The following is a 21,560-nucleotide window of genomic DNA, read 5'->3' on the forward strand; positions in this document are numbered from 1 at the left end:
TTGTAAACCTGCAGAATACGTTACTATAATTGACTCCTGCAAACAGCGTAATCGAAATTATGCCGAGAAAATGGGGTGGTTTCCAACATTGTGCTCTGATTTAAAACTGATACCATGAAAAGCCTACTACTGAGCAAGTGCTGTCACGGACCACAATGTTCTGGTGCCTGGCTGGGAAAATGAATCCCTCCCTCAAGAGAATGGAGACATACTGAAATGTATTCACCTGCTGTATTTGTCATATATTCAGCTGAGGGGGGGGGGTATACAGTGAATCCGAAGGAGAGTATACTGAAGACAGCTCATCTCATGTGGCTGGTTGTGTATGTGTTTGTTGCATTAATTTGAAGGGCCGACATAGGCAGAGCACATGATTCAGAAACTGCACCAGCTTGACGGTTCAGTATGAGTAAAGGGGAATTGGGCAGGGGGAGAGATTGGTATGCCATGAAGAAAACAGTTGACTCCATCAATGAATTATAAGACAACAGACCCCTGGGCACAGGCATGTAAAAGACCCCCAAAACTTACCACGTAGGCGAAGACAAACAAACAAAATTGCTGTGTCGTTAGCAGTCATTTTGCGTCTCATTGTTGCTTTAGGTCTCTCTGTAGTCATTCTGTCTTTATGCCGATGTTTTACATCTGTTTATGTTCATAGTCAACATATTTTTGTGTGTCCTTATAACAGTTTTTTCTCTTTGTATAAGTTTTGCATCTTTGTTGTTTTGCGTCTCTTTGTAGGTCTTACTTTTCTTTGCAGTTTTCCATCTTTATTGTTTTATCTTACTTTGTAACCATTTGCATCTCTTTGTAGTAATTTTGTGTCTCTTTGTAGTTGTTTTTTTGTCTCTTGTTTTGTGTCTCTGTGTTTCCATTGTGTGTCTCTTTCAATGATATTCTTCCAAAGGTGAACCACAACTCCCAGGTGTTGCTGTTGGGTTATAAAACTTCAGCTGAAATTCAATACTTACTTCACACTGGAGATGACGAGAAGCTGTCTGTCTGCCTGAAAATGTAACTGTACCCTCAGTGTGCTGTGCAACTATAATGTGAAGGAAAAAAATAAACAAAGCCAAACATTGGATTGGATTTGCTTGGCAGGTACTCAAAAAGACAGTGATTTAAAAAAAAAAAACACACACAAACAAGACACTCTTGTTTTAAGCTCTGTGATTGTCCAACAAGATGTGTTAACAGTCCCCTCAAATTCTGGCAAAGGGCCTCTTTGACCCCTTGGGCACCTGGGTCTGTGCACAGTAGGCCTGTTCAGTAATCCATCCATGATTGACTCACACAAATTGGCAACCCTTTTAATTTTCATAATCACTCTCACCACATGCTCCCTCACATCCACATATGGATTATCAATGAGCCATGACTGCATAACTTAAAGACAGATCTAATTCATAACATCACATTAACAACCACAGCTGCCAGCATCAATACAACCATGCTGTTGTTCACCTTACTTCTCCATATGATTTCTGTACCATTACCTGCCGTCCCTGAGGGAAAGGTCAGTGTTTTATGTTCACCTTGTATTGAACTGAAACGTATCAGGAAGGAGTACACAGTCAGAGCTCAGTATTTACCATGCAATGCATAATTCAGACAGACATTTCTGCCAGTCAAGTTAACGTCATGTAATTTTTATGAGCAGGAACTCAACCTAGTTCTGTTAGGTACACCATAGACAGGGTACTTCTGGAAATAGCTTTGATAGGGTGAAAGGTCGATCACCATAGTATCATGTGGAGGTAGATTTAAAGTGTTATCTTGACTTTGAGTTTGAGAGAAAATGTCGAGGTCAGCGGCAGATTAGAGGAACAGTGTGTACGTTAGCAGTTACACAGCAGAGGATTGCTGTGTGATTAATTCATAGATTTGTGTCCTTAGTTATGCATGGCTTACATTGAATGGGATGCTCACATATGTGGTTTACCGTATCATCTTACGCACAACAGTGGTGTCTGTAGTGTAGCTAAATCAAGCATATGGAAAAGTAATTAGATTTAGTTATCTAATTGCCTGTAATGTTTTCTTACGTATATTTCGCTTCTACACGAACGTTCAGTACTTTCCACCTCCAGCTGTCTATCTGTCTGTTTTTCAGTAAGCACACTTTAATTTTGGGAAAAATCACCTAATTCTACTTTGTCTGAGAGGATGCTATTCTTTATCAATGTAGTCCAACTCCTCATTGAAGCTGCAGAAGTAAAATATTCAAGTCTCCATGTTTTTTGTGGCTGCACCATTCCAACAAATGGAAATATTCAGGAAGTCTTGTGCATCATTTTGTGCACATTTTTCCAAAGTTTCCTAACATCTTTCAAAACTTTCGATCTCCAGCTGAAAATTGAATAACCTCTGTGGGTTCAAACAGTGTTTAGCTACCCAGCTTCAGTTTATATGACATTGTTTCATCCAAGCTGGTGTTTTAGGAGTTGAAACCCTCAAGGGGTTGCAAGATTTCTTTGCAAATTTGAGGTTGATGAAAGATAGAAGGTGAAAGAGAAAAAAAACATATTTCTGCTGCACAAAATGATCTTTGTTTTCCATCCCTATTATCTATCTTTGCTTTACTATTAGGAAATACTGTGTAGTTTTGCCTCTTATGGTGTATACAACATTCTTTTACAGGCTGCATTTGTAAAGACAAAATTTATCATGGAGAAAACTGCCATTTTGCTCTTTATTGCCCTCTCCACATCCATCTCCACCATCACTGAAATATTTACAATGAATTTGTAAGAGGAACAATTGCCTGTCCTTTGTCTCAGCATGTAAAGAGACACCAACAGTATTAATCGCAGCATTTGTTCCCCACTGTCGTGCAAAGTGTGTACAACTGAATTAGCCTGACAGGCTATGTACTGTAGCATCCACTCGGAAAACCATCTCCACAAGTGTTCAGCCTTTGTTCCTGTCATTGCAGAGTGAGCATATTAGTGCAACAACGAAACATAAAGCCATTAGAAACTAATAAGAGAATATTTTAGTGGTGCAGTCATCCAGCATGCATAGCAGCATATACTGTCATATACTCTTACATGAAAGTTCATGTCTGTGTGAGCTGAGCATTTTGTGTGAGGTTGGTAGATACTCAAGACAGTCTTTAGATTGTACATATTGATTGTTCTCTAGTTTCAGATCAAAGATGCAGGGAACCACGGACAATCCACAATCAGGATTAAAGTATTTTAATGCAAGTCGACTTTAGTGATTTGGAGAGGCATGAAACAGACACAGTATCCCTTCTCAGTCTACAAGGATTAATGACCAAAAGCTGTTGGCTTAGGTTCAACTTTTAAATTAGATAGTAAACACATCTTTTCAAGGAATCCTCCTCTAATCTCATTTTGCGCTGTTGCTATTTACATTTTAATCATTCGCCTGCCTTCCTACAGTATATCAGATAAGACTGGTAATAACAAAGCGAATCGACTGTTTCCACCAAATATCATCATCAGTTTTTCTCAGCCCCTGAAAGTGAACTGAATGCTGGCATAACATCATGGAACTCATGCTGCAACTTCCTGGCACTGACATGTAATCGGGCCCTGATGTGGGAAACATAAGAGAGAGGGGGGGGGAACTTGAGTGCTAACATAGGCGCTGGCACAGATAGTGTTTGGTTACAGGATGCAGATCTGTGTGAGAAGATGGCTTCCAACACATCTCACCACATACTCGGGGAAAAGGGTTTCCCCTCCATGCCCCAGTTTATTAATAGAGAGCTGGTGTATGTCGGGTGGGGCTTGAGCGCCACCTCAGTGTTTGCATCATTGACACGGTTAGTGTTTCACCTGTCACTGTTGCTGATGAGCTGTCATCAGAGCCAGCCTAATAGATTTTAGATGAGATCATGGCTCAAGGCAGTTGATGAATGTGTCATTCATGGTACTGTTTGTGACCATAGCACATCCAAGGGCTGTTCAAGGTTGTCCATCCAAGGACGCACAATTGCATTTCTCAACTGGTATTTGAACTTGTCTTTACATGGTAGAGTAAAAACACTGGAGTGCACATTTGCTCACACACAGTCAACTTATAAAGCAAATACTACTTGACATATTAAATGTATCGCCTGTCACCACACTGACACATAAAAACTTGAGTATGAGGTTATAAGTAGACTGTAAATCACTTTAGATTTGAAGACACCATCATTTTTAGATAATTTTTGTGCATATTTGCAACACATTACTGAAAGAAACTAGGTCTACAACTAATTGTTTTTATTTTTGATCAATCTGTAATTATGCCTATCACGCACTGGTTAATCTCTAAAATGTTTCACCTGTAAAACAAAGATATGTGTGCCTTGCTAACTGAACTTTCAAGATCTGTTATTGGATCTGTTATTATGATTATTGTTAATTATAGGTAAATATTGCAGTATAACAAATATTACATGTCACAGTGTACTTACTGTGAACTTACTTTATGACCACCATGGAACATTATGCAAAAGTTACACGGTCTTGCTTTAAAAGGGTACTATAGCATACTTTAAACATGCACAAGACATGCATGTTTAAAGGAATGGTCAGAGTTTAAGCAGCAGAGCCTAAGATACCAGAGACTTTTTAGTCTCTGGTATGGGCTGAGCTCCGAAAATGGAACCTATATTTCCCATGATGCAACCAATAGCAGCTTTTTATTGACCCTCACACACGCACAGGTAACCTTGATGACATCCCTATGACATCGTGAGGGTTATTTTCTTTAACGATAAAGTTCCTGCAGAGCTACAGAGGACATTATACAGGTGTTTCTATTTACTGAATACAGCAGTTCAATCAGTCAGACCAAAAGGATCATCAGGACTCATTACTTTGATTCATTTGTTCTTATTTTGTTGTCCAGTGGAGCAGAGGTAACATAAAAGCCTAATTAGGAAATCTTTATCTGCAGAGACCACTGCTGAGCTCATTCCCTCACATGACCTTACATTTTGGATAAATCCCCACCCTCTCAACTGAGCAAGATATGTGACTGAAACAGAGTAAGCTGATTAAACTGTGCATACTTAATAAGTTAAAGATCTCAGCATAATTTCTTGTGTGGAGAACTTAACTGCTCCCTTGCTACGTCAAGTGGGGCACAACTGGGTAAAATAGTGTGTTGAATGATAATGTACAGTATATTGTTAAAATTAAGTGGAGTAGGGAGTTATGTTTATTGCTGTTGGGGTTTACGTCGGCTGCGATTCAAAGGAGCATTAAATTATGTTTTCATCTAGCATCTGGATTGCTTATTTAGCGATTATTTGTGCTCCCAAATAACTGCGGCAGTCATACCACTGCATGTACCATGGAAGGTTTTATTGGGATCATTCTCACATCGCTGCATGAGTTTCATCGTTTTTTATTTGGGGATGGATTGGGTATGAGGAGTTATGATTCAGAGTGAGCACTGCTCATTGCACTGCTGTAATGCAATATCCACTGTTCTAAGGAGAGATGAAGGAGTTTGGTTAGGGAAAACAAAACCAGAATTTTCATGTCCTTGCCACCATCTGCGAAGATTTTTTATTTGTTGCTGCTCTGTGAGAATTTTGATCCTGATTTGTGTTGGCTTGACCTCATACATTTCACACCTGAGTGAGCAGAAAGGCACAGATCTTGCAGCTTTATTGTAATTTTTAGTTGTTGGTTTGGACACTTTTCGATGTCATGTACAGTACGGCTCAGTGAGCAATGATCTGTAACAGCGGGCTCAGTGTCACACAGACAGCAGCTACACGTCAGGGTGTAATAAAAGATTGTGACACAGGCCAGGCCTACGGGGTACACAATGGCAGCAGGTGGGGCTGGGCTAATGACAGATCGACTCAAGCGGGTGCCATTGAGACTCACGCCCAACTGTAAGTGCTTGGCCGGCATCCATGTTGAACAGCTCTATATAACCACTGGTGCAGGATGTGAGATAGTTCAAAATCTGTGTGTTGTCTCTTGTCTGCAGTCAGACTGCAGTAACAAACTGTTTCTCTGTATTACTGAATTTGCTGGACGTGCTTCATGGTGCAGTAGGACAACTTGATTAAAATTATGACTCTGGCCAGTGCTTCAGCTTTTATTATGGCTTCAGGAAAGTTCTGTACTTGGATGCACCACTAAAGGTAGTGCTGAGTCATACACCTCTGTTTACAATCAGCAATCGTTCAAAGAAAGGAGGGGAGAAAAACGAAGAGAGTGAACAAAGGTGAGAATGATGAGAAAGATATTGAGTGTTATTGTATGCACACGAACATAAATACATGGAGCTTGCCAAAGCTTCTTCATTATTTATCCAAGATGTCCCCAAACAACTGTGCTACCTCATTCTGCAACATGGACAAGAGATATTTTATTAGCGAAGATATAGTGCCAAGCAAATAACGGATTCCACATAAAAGTGGCTGAGCTGCCCTGCTTGGCCCTATTGCGGAAAGTAGGCTTTTGTTTTTGTGCCACCATTTGAAGGGAAATAACCTTTTCACTGGACCACATTTGTCTGTGATGGATGGCAGCGAGATGCGGCGCACACCATGAGGCCTGTTGCCCACTGATTCAGACCATCTGGGCAGGTAGTATAACCGGTTGTCACTGCAGCATCATATTGTATTATGGTTAGACCGGTCACAGGATGACGCTGTAGTAGATGTTGGTGGGTTTGGTGCCCGTGCAGGAGAGAAACTGCTGAGCGTGCTGACATTTTTATTGTCACATCATCATTGCTGTGGTTTTGCATCCCAGCCATCCTTCATACATGTTGTTTACTGTTTGCTTGGGTGTGCAAACTCTCACACATCATCCCCTGCTGCTGCAGTGCGGCTGTGAAAATATGCCTCACGACAACCTCTGTGCCCACTGTGTTTCTTATGTCCTCTAAAGATCATTCTTAATTGATCCCTAATTACCAACAGCAGGTTGTTGATTCTTTCCAAAATGAGCATCTGGACCTCGGGCATACCTTTGCCAACTGCTGCTTAAATACTTTTGTTTCTGACAGTCTTGTAAGTGCTGCTTTTATGTCATATTTTCATTTGTACAAGCAGAGTGGTTGTACTAGGATCAGTAACTGCTTTTCTGCAGGTCCATTGTTCATATAAGGGGATAACCACAAAGCCATGTTTTTCCAATACACTGTAGCAGACAATTGCATTTCCTGTATTGCTGCTTAACGTTTCTTCCTCTATTCATTACATTTTCTCATTTTATCTTATGATAATGACTTTCCACTGAGAAGCTTAATGTGAGCCATTTTCCTATAGTGTGTCCATTTAATTTCCTCTTTAAACAGTACTGCTTTGCTTGCAGTTCTTAGATAGTTTTAAGAGTATGTTCCAGGAAATCACTGACTGATGCTCAGAATTTTCCTCTACTCTGAACTGCCATCAAACAGACTAGATCATCACTGCCTGCTGTTTTGCGTGTGTGTGTGTGTGTGTATTTGGATTCTAACACAAAGCTGACAGAAAAATTCTAATATATATTGGAAAATGAAAGATTTATAGTTTGTTTTAGAAAGAGTTCTGACACCTCACAGTGTACTTTTGGCAGGCCTTGTATGACGTAATGGAAAAAAAAAGGTTGTCTGCTTTCTGTTATTTACATTTTTTCTTTTTGTCAAGGGCCCCCAATCTTTGTTATAAGATCTACGCTGCATGAAATGTGTAGATGTTAAAAGGCAGAGTGGTTTTGATCTAAATACTGTTTAGATAGGAGAAATGGAATCACTGGATGCTTGCTTTTAGCAAGATAACAGAAGATTGTAGTAAACTAAACAGCACAATACTGTAGCTGATACCTCCCTCATGTATTTAGAGATGGGGAAGGCTGTGAGAGTGCTGATTGGTTTGTCAGGAAAATCAATTGCTCCCTCTACTGTCTGAAATATGACACTGCACTTTCCATTTCTTGTATGCTTGTGCCATTAAATGGAAAAATAGGGCCATTGTGAATTTTTTTTTGTCAAACAAATATTGATTTTATACACATAAAACTTAATTTTGTAATAAAAAATATATTAGTTTCAGCCACAGATTGTATCCTAGAACAACTTCATACAGATGAATTGTTTTGCTAGTAGATCCTCTTATGTACTGTATGGACCTATGTCATTGTTTTTTGATATTTGTTGTCAGAAGAGAGAACACTACTCACATGTTAGAATTTTATCAGATTGATATGCATTTCAGTTTTGTGTTTACACTGCTCAGTCTGTTTACTGATACACTGACCCTTTATATCTGGTATTAATTAGTCACTGTCAACCTGCAGTATGAGTAAGGCCAATCCTTGTTGTGTACCTTAAGAACAATGGAAAGAGGATATCTTGAATAAGCCAAAGCACAGGAATTATATCAAAATCAGAAAGGATCAAATTACTGAAGCATATATTAGATATGATGTACAGAGAAGGAAAAGGTCCTTATGTGCAGTTGAGTATTGGGCCTGGCAAATACTGAGGCAGGAAGACACAGTATAAAGACAATTCTGAAGAAAGGTACTTGTGTATATTTGTGATAGTGCCATTGCTGATCAGTGACCTCAGAGCCAGCTGTTTGAGGAGAAAAAAAAGTTAAAGAATCGAAAAATCCCGATCCTTGTTTTGGTTGATATGATATATTGTAGCTTTTTATTGAGAGTTTAGTTTTGTTGAGATTTATAGGACATGCAAAGTTGAATATTTTTTTCTTTTTGAATACGTGTGACTTTGTGTTGTTACTCTCTAGTGTCTTGTAAGCTCATAGAACAACCTTATCAAATGATTTGGAGCAGGACACTTAAACAGTCAATCAATCAACTTTCCTACCTTCCAGCCGAGTTTTTTTTTTTTTTTGCCCTTTGTTTTTCTGGTGTGGATTAAATGTTTGAGGCATGAATGGTAGCAGCAGTGGCCATTAGGCAGCCTTGATGTGGTCAGCGCTTTCTGCTTGCCGCAGGAGGATAATGTGACACAAATGAATGAAACCTTCTGTGTCAGTTTAGGTCCTGGCACTTAATCTATCAATTGACAGAAACTCCTCCCTGTATTACAAGGACAGGCTCGCAGTTTTATTGATCACATGTCGACTCTTTTTTTGTATGTGTCACTCTGAAGGCACTGATAGAGCATTGGGATTTAAGTAACTTGCTGTATGTTGTAGTGTAAAATAAGCTTGATGCTCCCATGCTGGAGGCACTTGAGCTGTAAAATACTAAGAGTTTAACTAACAACCCTTTGTCCTGCCTGTCATAGATAGATAAAGGTGACCATGTTGTCATTCTTTTTAAATCTAATAGCTGTCAAATATCCATGTACTTACACTGTTTTGCTGCCACTCAGTGGACGATATTTATAGTGCACTTTAAGCAAAGGACTGAGATGCAGCATGCTTAGTGACTGTATTCCCTTTTCTAATTACTTGGAGTCAAGTCATATTTATTTTAGGCTTGTGAAAATAGGATTGCAGATTGATAGCAATTAATCAAATCTGAAACCTGTACCACATTAGTCATAGGTTATATGCAGTAAGATTTCATTTCAGCTTGTTTATAGCAAATTAAAAGTGTCTGCTTGTGTAACAGGTGTTTTGATAAATTACAAATAATGTTTCACAATTGCACATTCAAATTTTCACTCACATATGCAAGCAAAATGCTTTCTGTAGATCCCTGCATCATTACATAATGCTGCATACAGAAATCCCATATGTTAGGAAATGTAATAAATACGCTAGGTTTGCCTGCATACCCTGATTACTCAAATACAAATAATAGTTTAAGCAGATATATATTAAGTTGTCAAAGAAGAAGTTGGAACCAGCACATATTTGGCATTTTTGCCTCATAAATTACTTATTACAATTATGTGATTATCATGAATATTGACAGTTAGATTCCATGGTACAAATTGTGTGGCACAGGTCAATAATAAAGCAGCCAAGAAATAGATAACAAACCAATGTATCTGCTCATGTAAGTCCTGTGTTCACATATGAGATATGTTACTACTTAGAGATCTAACAGAGACAGTGAATATGTAATACTGTTGATGCAGTTTACCAGTGTGGTTAGGTAAATTTTTGGCCTGGGGAAAAGAAAGTAGCAGAATAGCCTCAAACTTTTAAAAAGCTTTAGTAGCTGAAGTCCAATCAAGTTTGAAAGTATAACTGTCAGACATGTCTTACACAAACTTCTTGTTTTGGTTTTTACCTAGAGCTACCTCTGCACAGTTAAACTTGTCTGAATCATCGCTCTCATCATGCTGCAGCTACCGTTTACAAGCTTCCTGTGGCGATGGCTCAAGCACATTTCCATTTGCCTTTGCACACAGTTAGTTCAAAAGACTGGGGGCAACTACCCACCTATGGCTCGCCAGTCTCTGTCTGAGTCACATACTCCTACACACTAAGATTTCTTTTAATGAAGTGCTGTACATGGCATCAAATTGATTAACAGGAAAAAAAAACAGGAAGAAGAAAGGTTATGTGGGGTGGAAGAAAAAAAGGTATGAAACCCACCACTCAGGATAATGGACAGCCATCTCAGGTGTAGGTGATCTGTGGGCAGCAGCTCACCTACACACTTGAAATTTACATGCTTAAGTAGATGTTTACATGCTGTGTTGAACATCGGTCCTTGAAATGACCAGTCCTGATTGTTATTGGGGATCTCTGTGTGACAGATGTCCTCTGTGCTCCCAAGTTCAACTTCATTTCAATTATAAAACACTTGTGCTACCATTGCAATTCCCTTCTCAAATCCCATATAGTCTGTCAGATTGTTTTTAGATTGTTTTCCTCAAGTGGTGTGGAATAAGCCTCAGTATGTGTGGAGATGATTTACCCCAGAGACATTTGATTATTCCACCCTATTCTCTGGAGTGTCTAATTTAATGAAAAGTCATTACTGCTCCAGCATAATTAGGATATGCTTTGAAAAGCCATGCTCATCTGATTTGGACCAATTCTCAAACTGGGGCTACAGCTTAAGGGTTCATGCAAAGTAGCTGTACTTACTCACAGTGCCACTTATGTTTACCATAACTTGATTTAACTCTGATTTCTGTTGTTCTGCTGGTAGTTATACCCACAACCTCATCTTTATTGAGTGTCCAACATGGTAATAGGACATGTCTGAAACATAGTATATGTTTCAATTGATGATGTTACATCATTAACTCTACAAACTCTAGCATGACCACATCTTCTGAGCTCAGCTTTCAGGATGAAATTTGAATACAGTGATTTGTGATTTGACTTTGTGATTATAGCACATTTTAAACTTTCCTGTGTATATTGCATAAATGTGTATATTAGTAAATGTTATCATGCTAACACGGTAAACTAAGATTCTTATTCTCATTATTAGCATGTTAGCATGCTGGCTTCAGAATTTAGTTCAAAGCACCCCTGGTACTGCACCAACCTACCTCGAGTGAGAAATGCTCAGATGTTTCACATCTGGGTTTTAAGAGGAAATTTGATATTTTGAGAACAACCAACATGTTTTTTAAAATTAAAATCCAAAGCAAGGACAAATGACCATGCAGTGAGGTGGCATGTTTATCTGATCAAGTACAGGAAAGGTTTAGGTTTCAGAACCTGAAATGAAATTTTCTACATCCTATTTAGAATTACATCTATCCCTTCTGAATCTATTTTTAGCCATGGCTGACCTCAACCATGGAGTAGAAATTGTTGGCTGGAGTGAAGACTAATGTCAAAAGTAGGAAAAATAGCATAAAGTAAACAGTGTATGCTTGCTACTGAGATTTTAAAAAATCATGTAGTTCGAATCACTTACAGCAAGAAAGCAGAAGTGTGTAGGTAAAGAAGCACACACAAAGCTGCTGTTCACTAATGTTTTGCCGCAGTAATAGCTTTTTTTCAAGGAGGTTGTTAGTAATATAATGCAGGTGTCATGCTGGAGTAATTGCACCCGTTGCTCAGACTCTGTTAGGAGAACCCAATTACAAAAGAAATAGGGTGAACGTTGGTGATTCAAAGGTCCTTGACCTTCAGAATGGCTGCGGCCTCTTCTGTGTGTGAGTGAGTGTGTGTTTTTGTTTATACAGTGTATGTAGGTGTACAGTTTACAGAGCCTGCCCCACAGGGAGTTGGAGCATTAATGCTGGTAAAATTTGTCATTTCAGTGTCACCTTACCCTCTGTCTGACATCTGTAGGAGGCCTCAGAGCAACAAGGTACACACGGCCAACAGGAAGCAAGTTAATGGAGTGGGTGCAAATTGGTACTTGATTGCAGTGGTTGGACGTTCAGTTCCTGAATTGGACTGCCGTCATGCAGTTCATGAAATGAATGATTTGTGTGTGGGTGGCGCAGGGAGCGGAAGTACTTTTCATTCTATTTTTCTCTTTTGATGTCACAAAAGGCAAGCATCTCCGCTGTATTTTCCACCCGTTCTGAGCAAGGAATAGAAAGGGGAAAGATGTGGGTCTTAACATGATTCTGACCTCTAGACCTTCTCCGTAATCCTTAGGATCTTCCCTGAAGTCGGTCAGAGTCTGCCAAATAAGCAGCCGCAGGATCAGCTCTGAGGAGGCAATCACTTTTTTTTCATAGGGGATGGGATGGAAAATAACCTTCTCACAGACGCAGGAGATTTTGAGATTTCGTGCGTGGTTACGAATGTTGAATTGGTATTGCATGAATTTCAGTTCATCCTTTACATGAGATATAATGTTGCTGGATTCTTCTGAAAGGTGTAAGAGTCAAGCTGTCACACTTCTCTGTGTTTTTTTTTTTTACTTATTTGACTCACAGGTTTTACATTGTAAATCAGAAGGATTTAGTTGTTATTTAGCCAAACCACAAAAACTACAGAAAGGGACGTTTTCTGAGGAAAGCCTGTAAAATAATAGTGATGTAATTTTGGTTATCAGTGATTTGAAGGCATGTTTCCATTACAGCAAATGAATGAAATCAAAGTTCTTTCTTGATAAAATGACTTGACAGCATTAGCAGGTAAAAGAGACTCACTGAAGATGCTCACCAGTGAATGTTTGTATATAATTTAAATATTTACACCAGCTGCTGCCAGCCTGACTTCTCAGCTCTTACTGTCATGGACACAGCATGGTTTTCTCCTCCCGTCCCCAGCAGGACATGTAGTTAAAAGGCAGCTAGTAAGGAATAATGGTTATGTACAGCATGAGCTCTCTCGCCTTCCTCCCTGTGTGAGGAGAGATCTGTTGAAAAGAGCGGCAGTACCACTCTCCCCAGCATGCTACTGGCTCCCTCTCCAAGTGCTCAATTAATCTAGGTGCTCAACTGGTACAAAGTAGCTTTTGCAGAGCAGAGATCAGCTCGCAAGCTCTCACTTCAGACCGGGAAAATAGGGGAAGGGAGGGGGTTGCGGAGGGTGCGCATCAAAATTCAAAACTCAGCGGAGGCACGCATGTTTTACTCCCACTCTTTTTTTCTCATCGTGCTGCCCACCTAGCCTGGGTGAATATAAAGGAGAAGTTTAGACCCGGAGACTCGAATCTTCATGTAAGGCTCTCCCGGCATCTCTTTGTTTTGTTTTTTTCTCCTCCATTTTCACTCTCAAGCCATCCTAGTGTGGGAGTGAAAGTGTGTGAAATCTAACAGGACTTCCAGACCACTAAGCGAGAAAGTCTGGATCATGGGGGCTTTAATGGTCATCTTCTCTCTTCAGCCGAAACAAAGACGCAAGACGACAGGTAGGCATTATGGGAAAGGGAGGAAAGAGTTTAATGTGATACATTTTTCACAAGTTAGCAGCTAAACTAATTACATAGGAAGAAAGGTAATTACACAAATGAGTTTTCTTTGTGTTATACTTTTGCCAGTGGAATTGTTGATAAAATACTTACAGATATATATTTGTCAATTCAATGTTTAAGAGTCTCCTGTAGCATCCTGTGTGTGTGTTTTGGACTTCCTCATTAATCTGCTGTTTCCTCTTTAATCCCATCTGGATTCATGTTGCCACACCAGCAGTCCATGAAATTGACTTGAAATCAGCCACATTTTGGTGAACATTTCAGTCTGAACTCCACACACTTGCTTGACTTTTTCCATTTGCTTTGCCCAATATTGATTTTACAGTGGCAGCACACAAACACACACACAGCATGCCACATCGACTCTCTGCCAACGCAGTCGCACAAGCTTATGTTACATCTCTGTCTCCCTGCAATAATGCGCTGATCAGCATCATCATCACAGCTTGTCACTGCAACAAAAGACAAGGAAGTCCAGTCTTTATTAAAGAACAATGAAATATTTAGTGGGTGGCCAGCAGACAATAACTGTCAGAGGTTATATTTAGTGGTGTAGTGGGAGAGAGCGAGAATGGATGACATTTAAAGTACAGTAAGTCATATTTCACTCAGGTATTTTGAGAGGGCTTGAAAGCAAAATGAATGAGGGACCCTTTGTAACTCTCTCAAGCAATAGATCACAGAGCAGGCAGTTATGTGTACTGTAAGCACATTTAAGCACACAGGGACCTAGAAAGGAGAACATGGGTTCCAGATACACACACAGTCTTACAGCAGATTGCATACATGTACTGTACCATGTTGCTGTATTTAACTGAAAATAGTCTTGATGTGTATTGTTTTGGCTAATATCAAGTGACAAAGGGAGAATGTTATCTTTGAGAAAAATAGGACATCACAGCAATTAGTGGTTGATGATTGTCTGAGAATGGCACAGCAATCAGTTATTGTTGCTATGCCTGTCTGGTTTTCCATTCTCTCGTGGCAGATACACAGTTTTCAATCACAGCTGGAGAATTACCTCTTGAAATTCTTTGTGATTCTTCAAACAATTGGTCCCTGATTTCAGATAGAGGTGGACAAAAGTATGTCACTCATTCCCAGCTGGGTGCTTTTAATGTTTAATGTTTTAATGTTTTAATTTTTTTTTTTCATTGTAACATAATCCTATTTTGTCTGCTTAGCTGAAATACTTAAGTTACAAGTTAGATTTATGCTTTACAGTTACCATTAAAGGTTTAAGACTAAGCATTGTGTTTGATGAACATAATTATTATGTTCATCAAACATTAAATTCAATTAAGACCAGAAAAGAGTTCCTAGCATTGACACAGTAGGGAAATACTACATAATGGATATGCTTTTATTAACAGGGCTTTTTTTATTGTACTGTAGCCTATAGCCCCACAAAATGCAGTTAGCCCTGGTTTAGGTCACTAATGTAGCTAGTAACCATGCTAATATTTCCAGCTCATATTAAAACAAATAAAAATACTGTTTATTAAATTTTACACTTTTGGTTTTGTGTTTTGGATTTTCCATCCTCTAAACTCTATAGATGCCAAGTATCAGTCTTACTACAGCCCTATGCACAGTGCTCTTTTGTGTCTAATTACAGTTGCTAAGCTCCAGAGATAAAGCCATTCCAGTTTATCATATATAAACACTAATTTGACACACTGATTTTCTGTTTTGTATTAAATGTCAGGTGGATAAATTTAAGTTTTAAACTGCTGGTCAGACAAAAAAATTGCAATTTGAAATTGGGCTCCTCGGAATAGTAGTGAACATTTTCACTTTCTTACTTTCCATTTTTAGACAGTCAAGTGATTATAAAAGAAATTATTGTTGTTAGTAGCATAGTCCTATTGCTTTATTAATTCTTGTTATGCATGTCTAGACCTGCTGTAAAAACTGTAGTGTCACGTACATCTTTATAGCAGATAGAATGAAATATTTTGTCAAATCATGTAACATATTCACACCATGTAGGGTCCTTTAGATGAGGACAAAAAATAAAACATGCACTGTCTAAGAGACCTTAGTGATGCTCCACTACCCACTCTAATGGTTTCCATCAGTTTTCATAGATGTACTTATCTACATGACAAGAGGTGATGGTCCAGTAAGGACCCATAGAAATTCTGCCCTCCGACTCCTTTTCAAACTCACTCAGTGCAGCTTGGAGTGCTTACAGTGTTTCAAATGTCCCAAGGATAATAGATGTGCTAGCATCATTATAGTGGTACTTGCTGGTGTGTCTGGCCTTGTGCTTTCTGTTATTACTATTTTAAATGTCTTGCCTTTTTGTGTTGTTGGGAGCTGTCATGAGTAGCATTTGTGTAGGAGTGAAATAGGTACACTCAGAAGTAGAGTTGCCCAAATGGAAACATTAACTATGACTCAGGCTGCCAACTAGAAAATTAATGTTGATGCTGTGTTTGATGCCTTTCAGTTACTGAAAAGAGCACAAAACTGCATTGAAATTTGTTCAACAAAGAATTAGTTGCCTCATTTTGAATGAAAGTACTAGTGGTTGTCACCAAACTGGACTAATGAACTAATGTAATGTAAGATGAGGTTTAACCTAAGGTTTGCTTTCTTAACATTAACACAAGTATGGATCTTGTTGCTGGCCCTGTCTCCTTTCAGGCCTTCTGGTGTTTACAGAACTGAGTGGAGACTTCGGCCCACCACAGGGAGAGCAGCTGTCATTTTGGTGGTAGCCATGCCGCCAATCACCATGCTTGCTTTTAGCCAAATCTGATTACATGAAAAACAAGACATTTTCTGTTAAAGATGCAAACCTTTGGAGTCGATGACCACACTCATACTTGGTATATAATAAGCAGGCTCTAAGCTTCAGATTCACCAGCTAAGCATTATAGACACCCAAAATGCACTGCAGCTAAGGCAAACTTTCACTGTAGGCTCTGGTATTATTCTGAAACCTGTTCAGTTAAACTTATCTCTTAAAAAGACCCAGAGTTACTGTTTGTACTGTGTGAAATTATTCATAGAAAGTCTCTCAGTCAAAAGCAAACTATACGGTAAAAATTAACCATATGCTCAAAGCACCCTGAATTTATCTCATTAAATTTTTCCAGCCCATCTGTCATATGAAGCATTTTTCACAGAGCTACTCATCTTTTTCAGAAGTGTCGGGAGGATGTCACAATGTGACAGAGATTTGAGAGAACATTTAGTATGCACACACTTCTTCAGTGCTCTGTTCATCTCCCCATAGGTACAAGTCTATTGATCCATATAACAGTATTTAACTGCCAGCCAATGAGAAGTCCTCTAAGGGCTCTGGTAAATGCCCAGTGGTCATTAATATAGGGTAGATGATGTTCAGAACTTAATTGTCTTTTATAAATTATTCTGAACTGCCTTAGACTGCAGAGCAGCTCTAAGTCGAAGACCAGTCTTCCACTTTCCAGTATGTTCCTGATAAAAGGCTTACCTTGCATTTTGAATAGGCATATGGATGAACCTATAGTCTCCCACTGGAAAATTATCTTAAAATGAAATGATTTCTTCTCTCAACAGCTGGAAAATGTCATTGATTTTTATTAAGCTACATGGTATATAAAAGACTTCAGATATTCTTATTCTCTGATATGCAAATGAACAAAGGCTCACCTTATGGGAAAATGAGGAAGGGTCACCTATGCAGCTTTCACTTCCCTCTGGGTTTCTTTTTTTTCCTTTTGTTATCAGCAACATGTTATCTCGGCCCTGTTCAAAGTCACTGTGTCATTACACTGTATTGGTTTTTCAGTTCTCTAAATTAGCATTTAAATTGAAAAGGGAAGCCAAATCAGTTGGCTTATTGGCTGTGAGCTTGTTTTGGGTTTCCCATCGTGGCATGACACTCAGTGCTGCAGTTAGCTTTGTGAAATTAATCACTCCATTCCCACAGGGCATGGTGACCATTATAAAGAGGGCTCACTTAGAACTGGATTAATGACCAGTATCCTGCTCAGGCAAGGGAAGCTCTGCAGGTGCAGAAAAAAAGGGCTTAGCCAATATAAAGACAGTGATCTGGCTCACAGTGGATAATGGCAGCGCACACTGACATCTTCAGAGCAACTGAAGACACTTACTGACACCTCAGGGTGCAGTCCTGGTTCGCTTTAACACCTCATTCCCCACCATAATGTAGACAGTGTTGATCCATAATTGTTGGTTGAATTGCAGTATAATGTTTGTAAGCCAGGTGAGGATATGTTTTAGCCATAGACCTTTGTCAGGCATCAAATTCAGTATGAGATACAGCACATCTTTACACTAAAGCCACAGGCTGTATCACCCACCAAAAAAGAGGAAGCAAATCACCTGGGAGACTCACATCAGTATCCTAAAAGAGAAATATACATCAAAGTTAGTAGAATTTAAATGAAAATACAAAACAATTCCTATAAATTAAATTAAATGCAAAATTAGACAGAGAATAACCAGCTCTCATATCCAAACTGGGAATAACCTTCAAGAAAAACAAATCGTGCATCAATTTAATGAGGACACTCAATTATTATCAATTATTATCATGGGGGAAAAAAACGTATTGACAATATAGTATTTACAGCAGTTAAATTGCTCTCCATTAGCACTTAAGCTATTTACCGTTTCCTGGCTTTCTTCCACCTGGTTCAAGGCTTTGGCTTGCTCATTCTTAGTGTCTCCACTTGATGGCAGCAAACTCAAATAAACAAGCGTCTTGCAGCAAGAAGAGATTAAACAGTTGTTTATTTCTTTTTTTTTTCTACAGTTGCTTTAAAGAGTTGTAGTTTTTGTCCCAGGTAGTTGCAACAGTTGATTCCAAATGGTGACATATACAGGCTAACATGTTTCAGTCAATCAGGAGTTTTGTCATTGAAAACCTTTCCAACGTGGTCAGGGTGTCAAAAGATAAAGGCAATTCTTCAGAGGCATCTAATTGTGTTTGGTTATCAGTGATAGAAACCTGCAGTTGTGTTTCTACCTTGTGTAGCAGGACCCTGAATGCCCTTTAATATTGCTTCCTATAAAACAAAGAGGCCGTTTGATTTGATTGCATGGGAGCACTTTATATTAGGTTATGTTCACTTTCCTACAAAATGCACAACAAATTTGACTGCAAACTCATTGTACTGCGATCCATTACTGGGAATTTAACAAGACCCAAATCACATTAATTTGCAATTAACCATATTGTTTGAAGGTTACAGGCCACTGGGGCCTTCTTGTGTAATTTCTCCAAACAAATGGAAGACATTAATTTGTTTTAACGCCATGTTGCAGCTCTTTGCTTTGTCTGGAGATGGGAATTCAATTGTAACTTAATTTAACATAACAAAACAGTTTCTTCCTTTAAACTATGTTTATTTGTTTACCATGAGAGGAGGTTTTACTGTACCTGCAGGTCTGCTATCACAGTTGTAATCATTTCAATTTAAATAGGGCTAAATACAGGGAAATTGAAGTGACTAATCCCTTGTTGAGAAATTGTACATAATCAGAAAAGCTTCATTCAGGCAATTGAAAAACCAAGGACTGAAATGCATGATGAAAGAACTACTTTCATTTAAGTAAAGACAAATAGTTTCCAGAAACAGCTGGGCATTGTAGGTTTTGGCAGATGTTTCTCAAACTAGAGCCAATGGTCTTTTTGTATGAGACTATTTTCAGCTACAAATTAATTCACAATTAGTTACAGCAGTATGTGTTTATGGGATTGAGTAAAAAACAAAACAAAACAACAACAACAACATGTCACCCAGTGTAATGATGTGGCTGATTGTTATAGTTTTTGGACAATAATGGAGCTATACAGCAAATAGGAATAGAAGAGTAATAAGTAAAGACAACTCCACTGTTAGTTTTGGTCATTTAATAGGATTTACCAGCAATAAGAAAAATAAGAGTTATCACCATTTGTAGCAATTTAAAGGAAAAAGTCATAATCATAGTTGTTGGGACTTGTTTCATTTTGAACTGATCCACTGCTTATGGCACCTCAGTGTATTTTCCATGCAGCAGGATGTGAGTTTGCAGGTGCTGCAGACATTCCCTGGGACCTACAGTACAACGCCTGCTCGCAGCTTTAACCAACACGCCACAATACTCCACACTGGCAATTACCTTCATCACCAATCACACTCTGATTGATACAGCATACTGTGTGCTGATGACATGCACAGACCTTGATTATTTTCATTACCATTAGCCAAGAGCCTTGATTACACCCTATGCAAAGTTCTAAAGTGATTGGAGAGCAGATGTTGGAAGTTTCTTTGAGATTAGGTCATGTTCTGATATTAGTGTTAAATAGAATCATGTCTCAGTAAAAAAGCAAAAAGTTAAATCTTCCATCCTTTCAAATCAAAACACACCTGCGAGTTTTTTTCCTGTATCTCGAGCTAAATCTTTTGCCAGGGAGACTTCTATCACACCTTCTTGTCACCTTTACAACCTCTGTTCTCTGAGCTTCCTACGCAGTTGTCTGTCCTGTCTCATCCAAAGACAGAAGGTGCGCACACACACACACACACACACACACACACACACACACACACACACACACACACACTTGAGGCTCAGGAGCTATATTTGGCTCTTGCTCAGCTGCCACAAATAAAGAAAAGTAACTGATAGTGGGCTAAATGAGCTGCCCAGTAGCATACACAGCACAGAGGTTGTTTCCATGGTAAATCGCTGTCCTAACAATTCTCTTTGAGCTGACGGGCTGTGAAGATGAATGTGGGATCATTTCCATCCCTGAGAGGGTCTGCAAGAGACCTTATCTCTGGGGCAGATTTTAATTATAAAGTACATTGTCACTTTTACTTGATAAGCATGCAAAGATTGTCTTGGAAGGATCATCTTCCAGTGTTTTTGTACTGGGCTGTGGTGGATATTGCTGCGCATGAAAGACATATTTTCCTTTTTTCAACTTATTTTGAAAGTCTGATAGAAGCCACAAGCTCCTTTCATCTGTTTTCACATGATGTGCTGCTGGCTTCGCTAGCTATTAGCACTGGACACTGTATTCCTTATTGTATTATTATATTTTTTGTCTCACACTGTATGTGTTTATATTTTTTTTATTTATTTATTTTTCTTCATATCCTTACACTTTTTATCTAATTATCCATTTAGCCAGAAGTCCCATTTTAAAGACACCTTCAGGTCACACTGTAAATCTTAGAAATGCCTACTTTAGTATAGGATGTGAAGCAGTGAAAGAATTGGGCCTACATTTTCTGGATTCAAGGAGGAAGACTGCTCATTTCAACATGTTAATACAGCTCATCATATTCATAAAGCATATTGCAAAATACTAGACATACTGTTTTCTATTGAGGGAATCAGGAGGCACTCGATGGATTCTTTTCCTTTTTCTCCAGCAGCCACCTGCTGCTGACCGCAGGCACATTTCCACTCTCAGCCTCCAAGTCCTTTCTTCTCTGCCGTGTTGTCTTTCCCTCTGACCTCTCCCTTGTCATCTCTCCCTTAAGGTATTCCTGCTTTATTTTAAGTCCGGGTGATGGTGAGGTCACAAACGCAGGTTATTTTCTCGACATGACATTTTACACTGATCAGTCCACCCACAGCTTCTCTGTTGAGCCTCGACTCAATCATACCCGTTATTATATTGAGTAAATATTGAGAAAATGGGAGATATTGAAAATCTTTTCACATCAGTGGCCTAGGTGGGAATTTGTTAGACGTTCTCTTTGTCAGTGAAATTACCTCAGCAATTTTGCTGTAATTCTCCTGTTCTCTTGGGATCATAGATAATATGTGGGATATTATCTCTTCGCAGGTTGTGAC

General features: G+C 39.0%; 2 protein-coding genes across 7 annotated transcripts in view; one reads left to right on the top strand and one right to left on the bottom strand.

Annotated features, from left to right (window-relative positions):
• rpl34 (ribosomal protein L34) overlaps positions 1–21,560 on the bottom strand; it is a 750,063-nt gene that overhangs the window by 585,400 nt on the left and 143,103 nt on the right. The window lies entirely within an intron of this gene.
• Positions 1–21,560, top strand: part of kcnip4a (potassium voltage-gated channel interacting protein 4a) — a 120,271-nt gene that overhangs the window by 58,607 nt on the left and 40,104 nt on the right. The window contains exon 1 of one of the 6 annotated variants that reach the window (XM_018690363.2): positions 13,275–13,679. The exons of the other annotated variants lie outside the window; for them this stretch is intronic. Coding sequence (XP_018545879.1) covers positions 13,622–13,679 — 58 coding nt within the window. The 5' untranslated portion in view covers positions 13,275–13,621. Of the gene's footprint in view, positions 1–13,274; positions 13,680–21,560 lie in introns of those variants that run through there. 6 annotated transcript variants of the gene reach the window in all.

The sequence above is a fragment of the Lates calcarifer genome, linkage group LG15 (genome assembly GCF_001640805.2).
Source record: "Lates calcarifer isolate ASB-BC8 linkage group LG15, TLL_Latcal_v3, whole genome shotgun sequence".
NCBI classification, from domain to species: domain Eukaryota; kingdom Metazoa; phylum Chordata; class Actinopteri; family Centropomidae; genus Lates; species Lates calcarifer.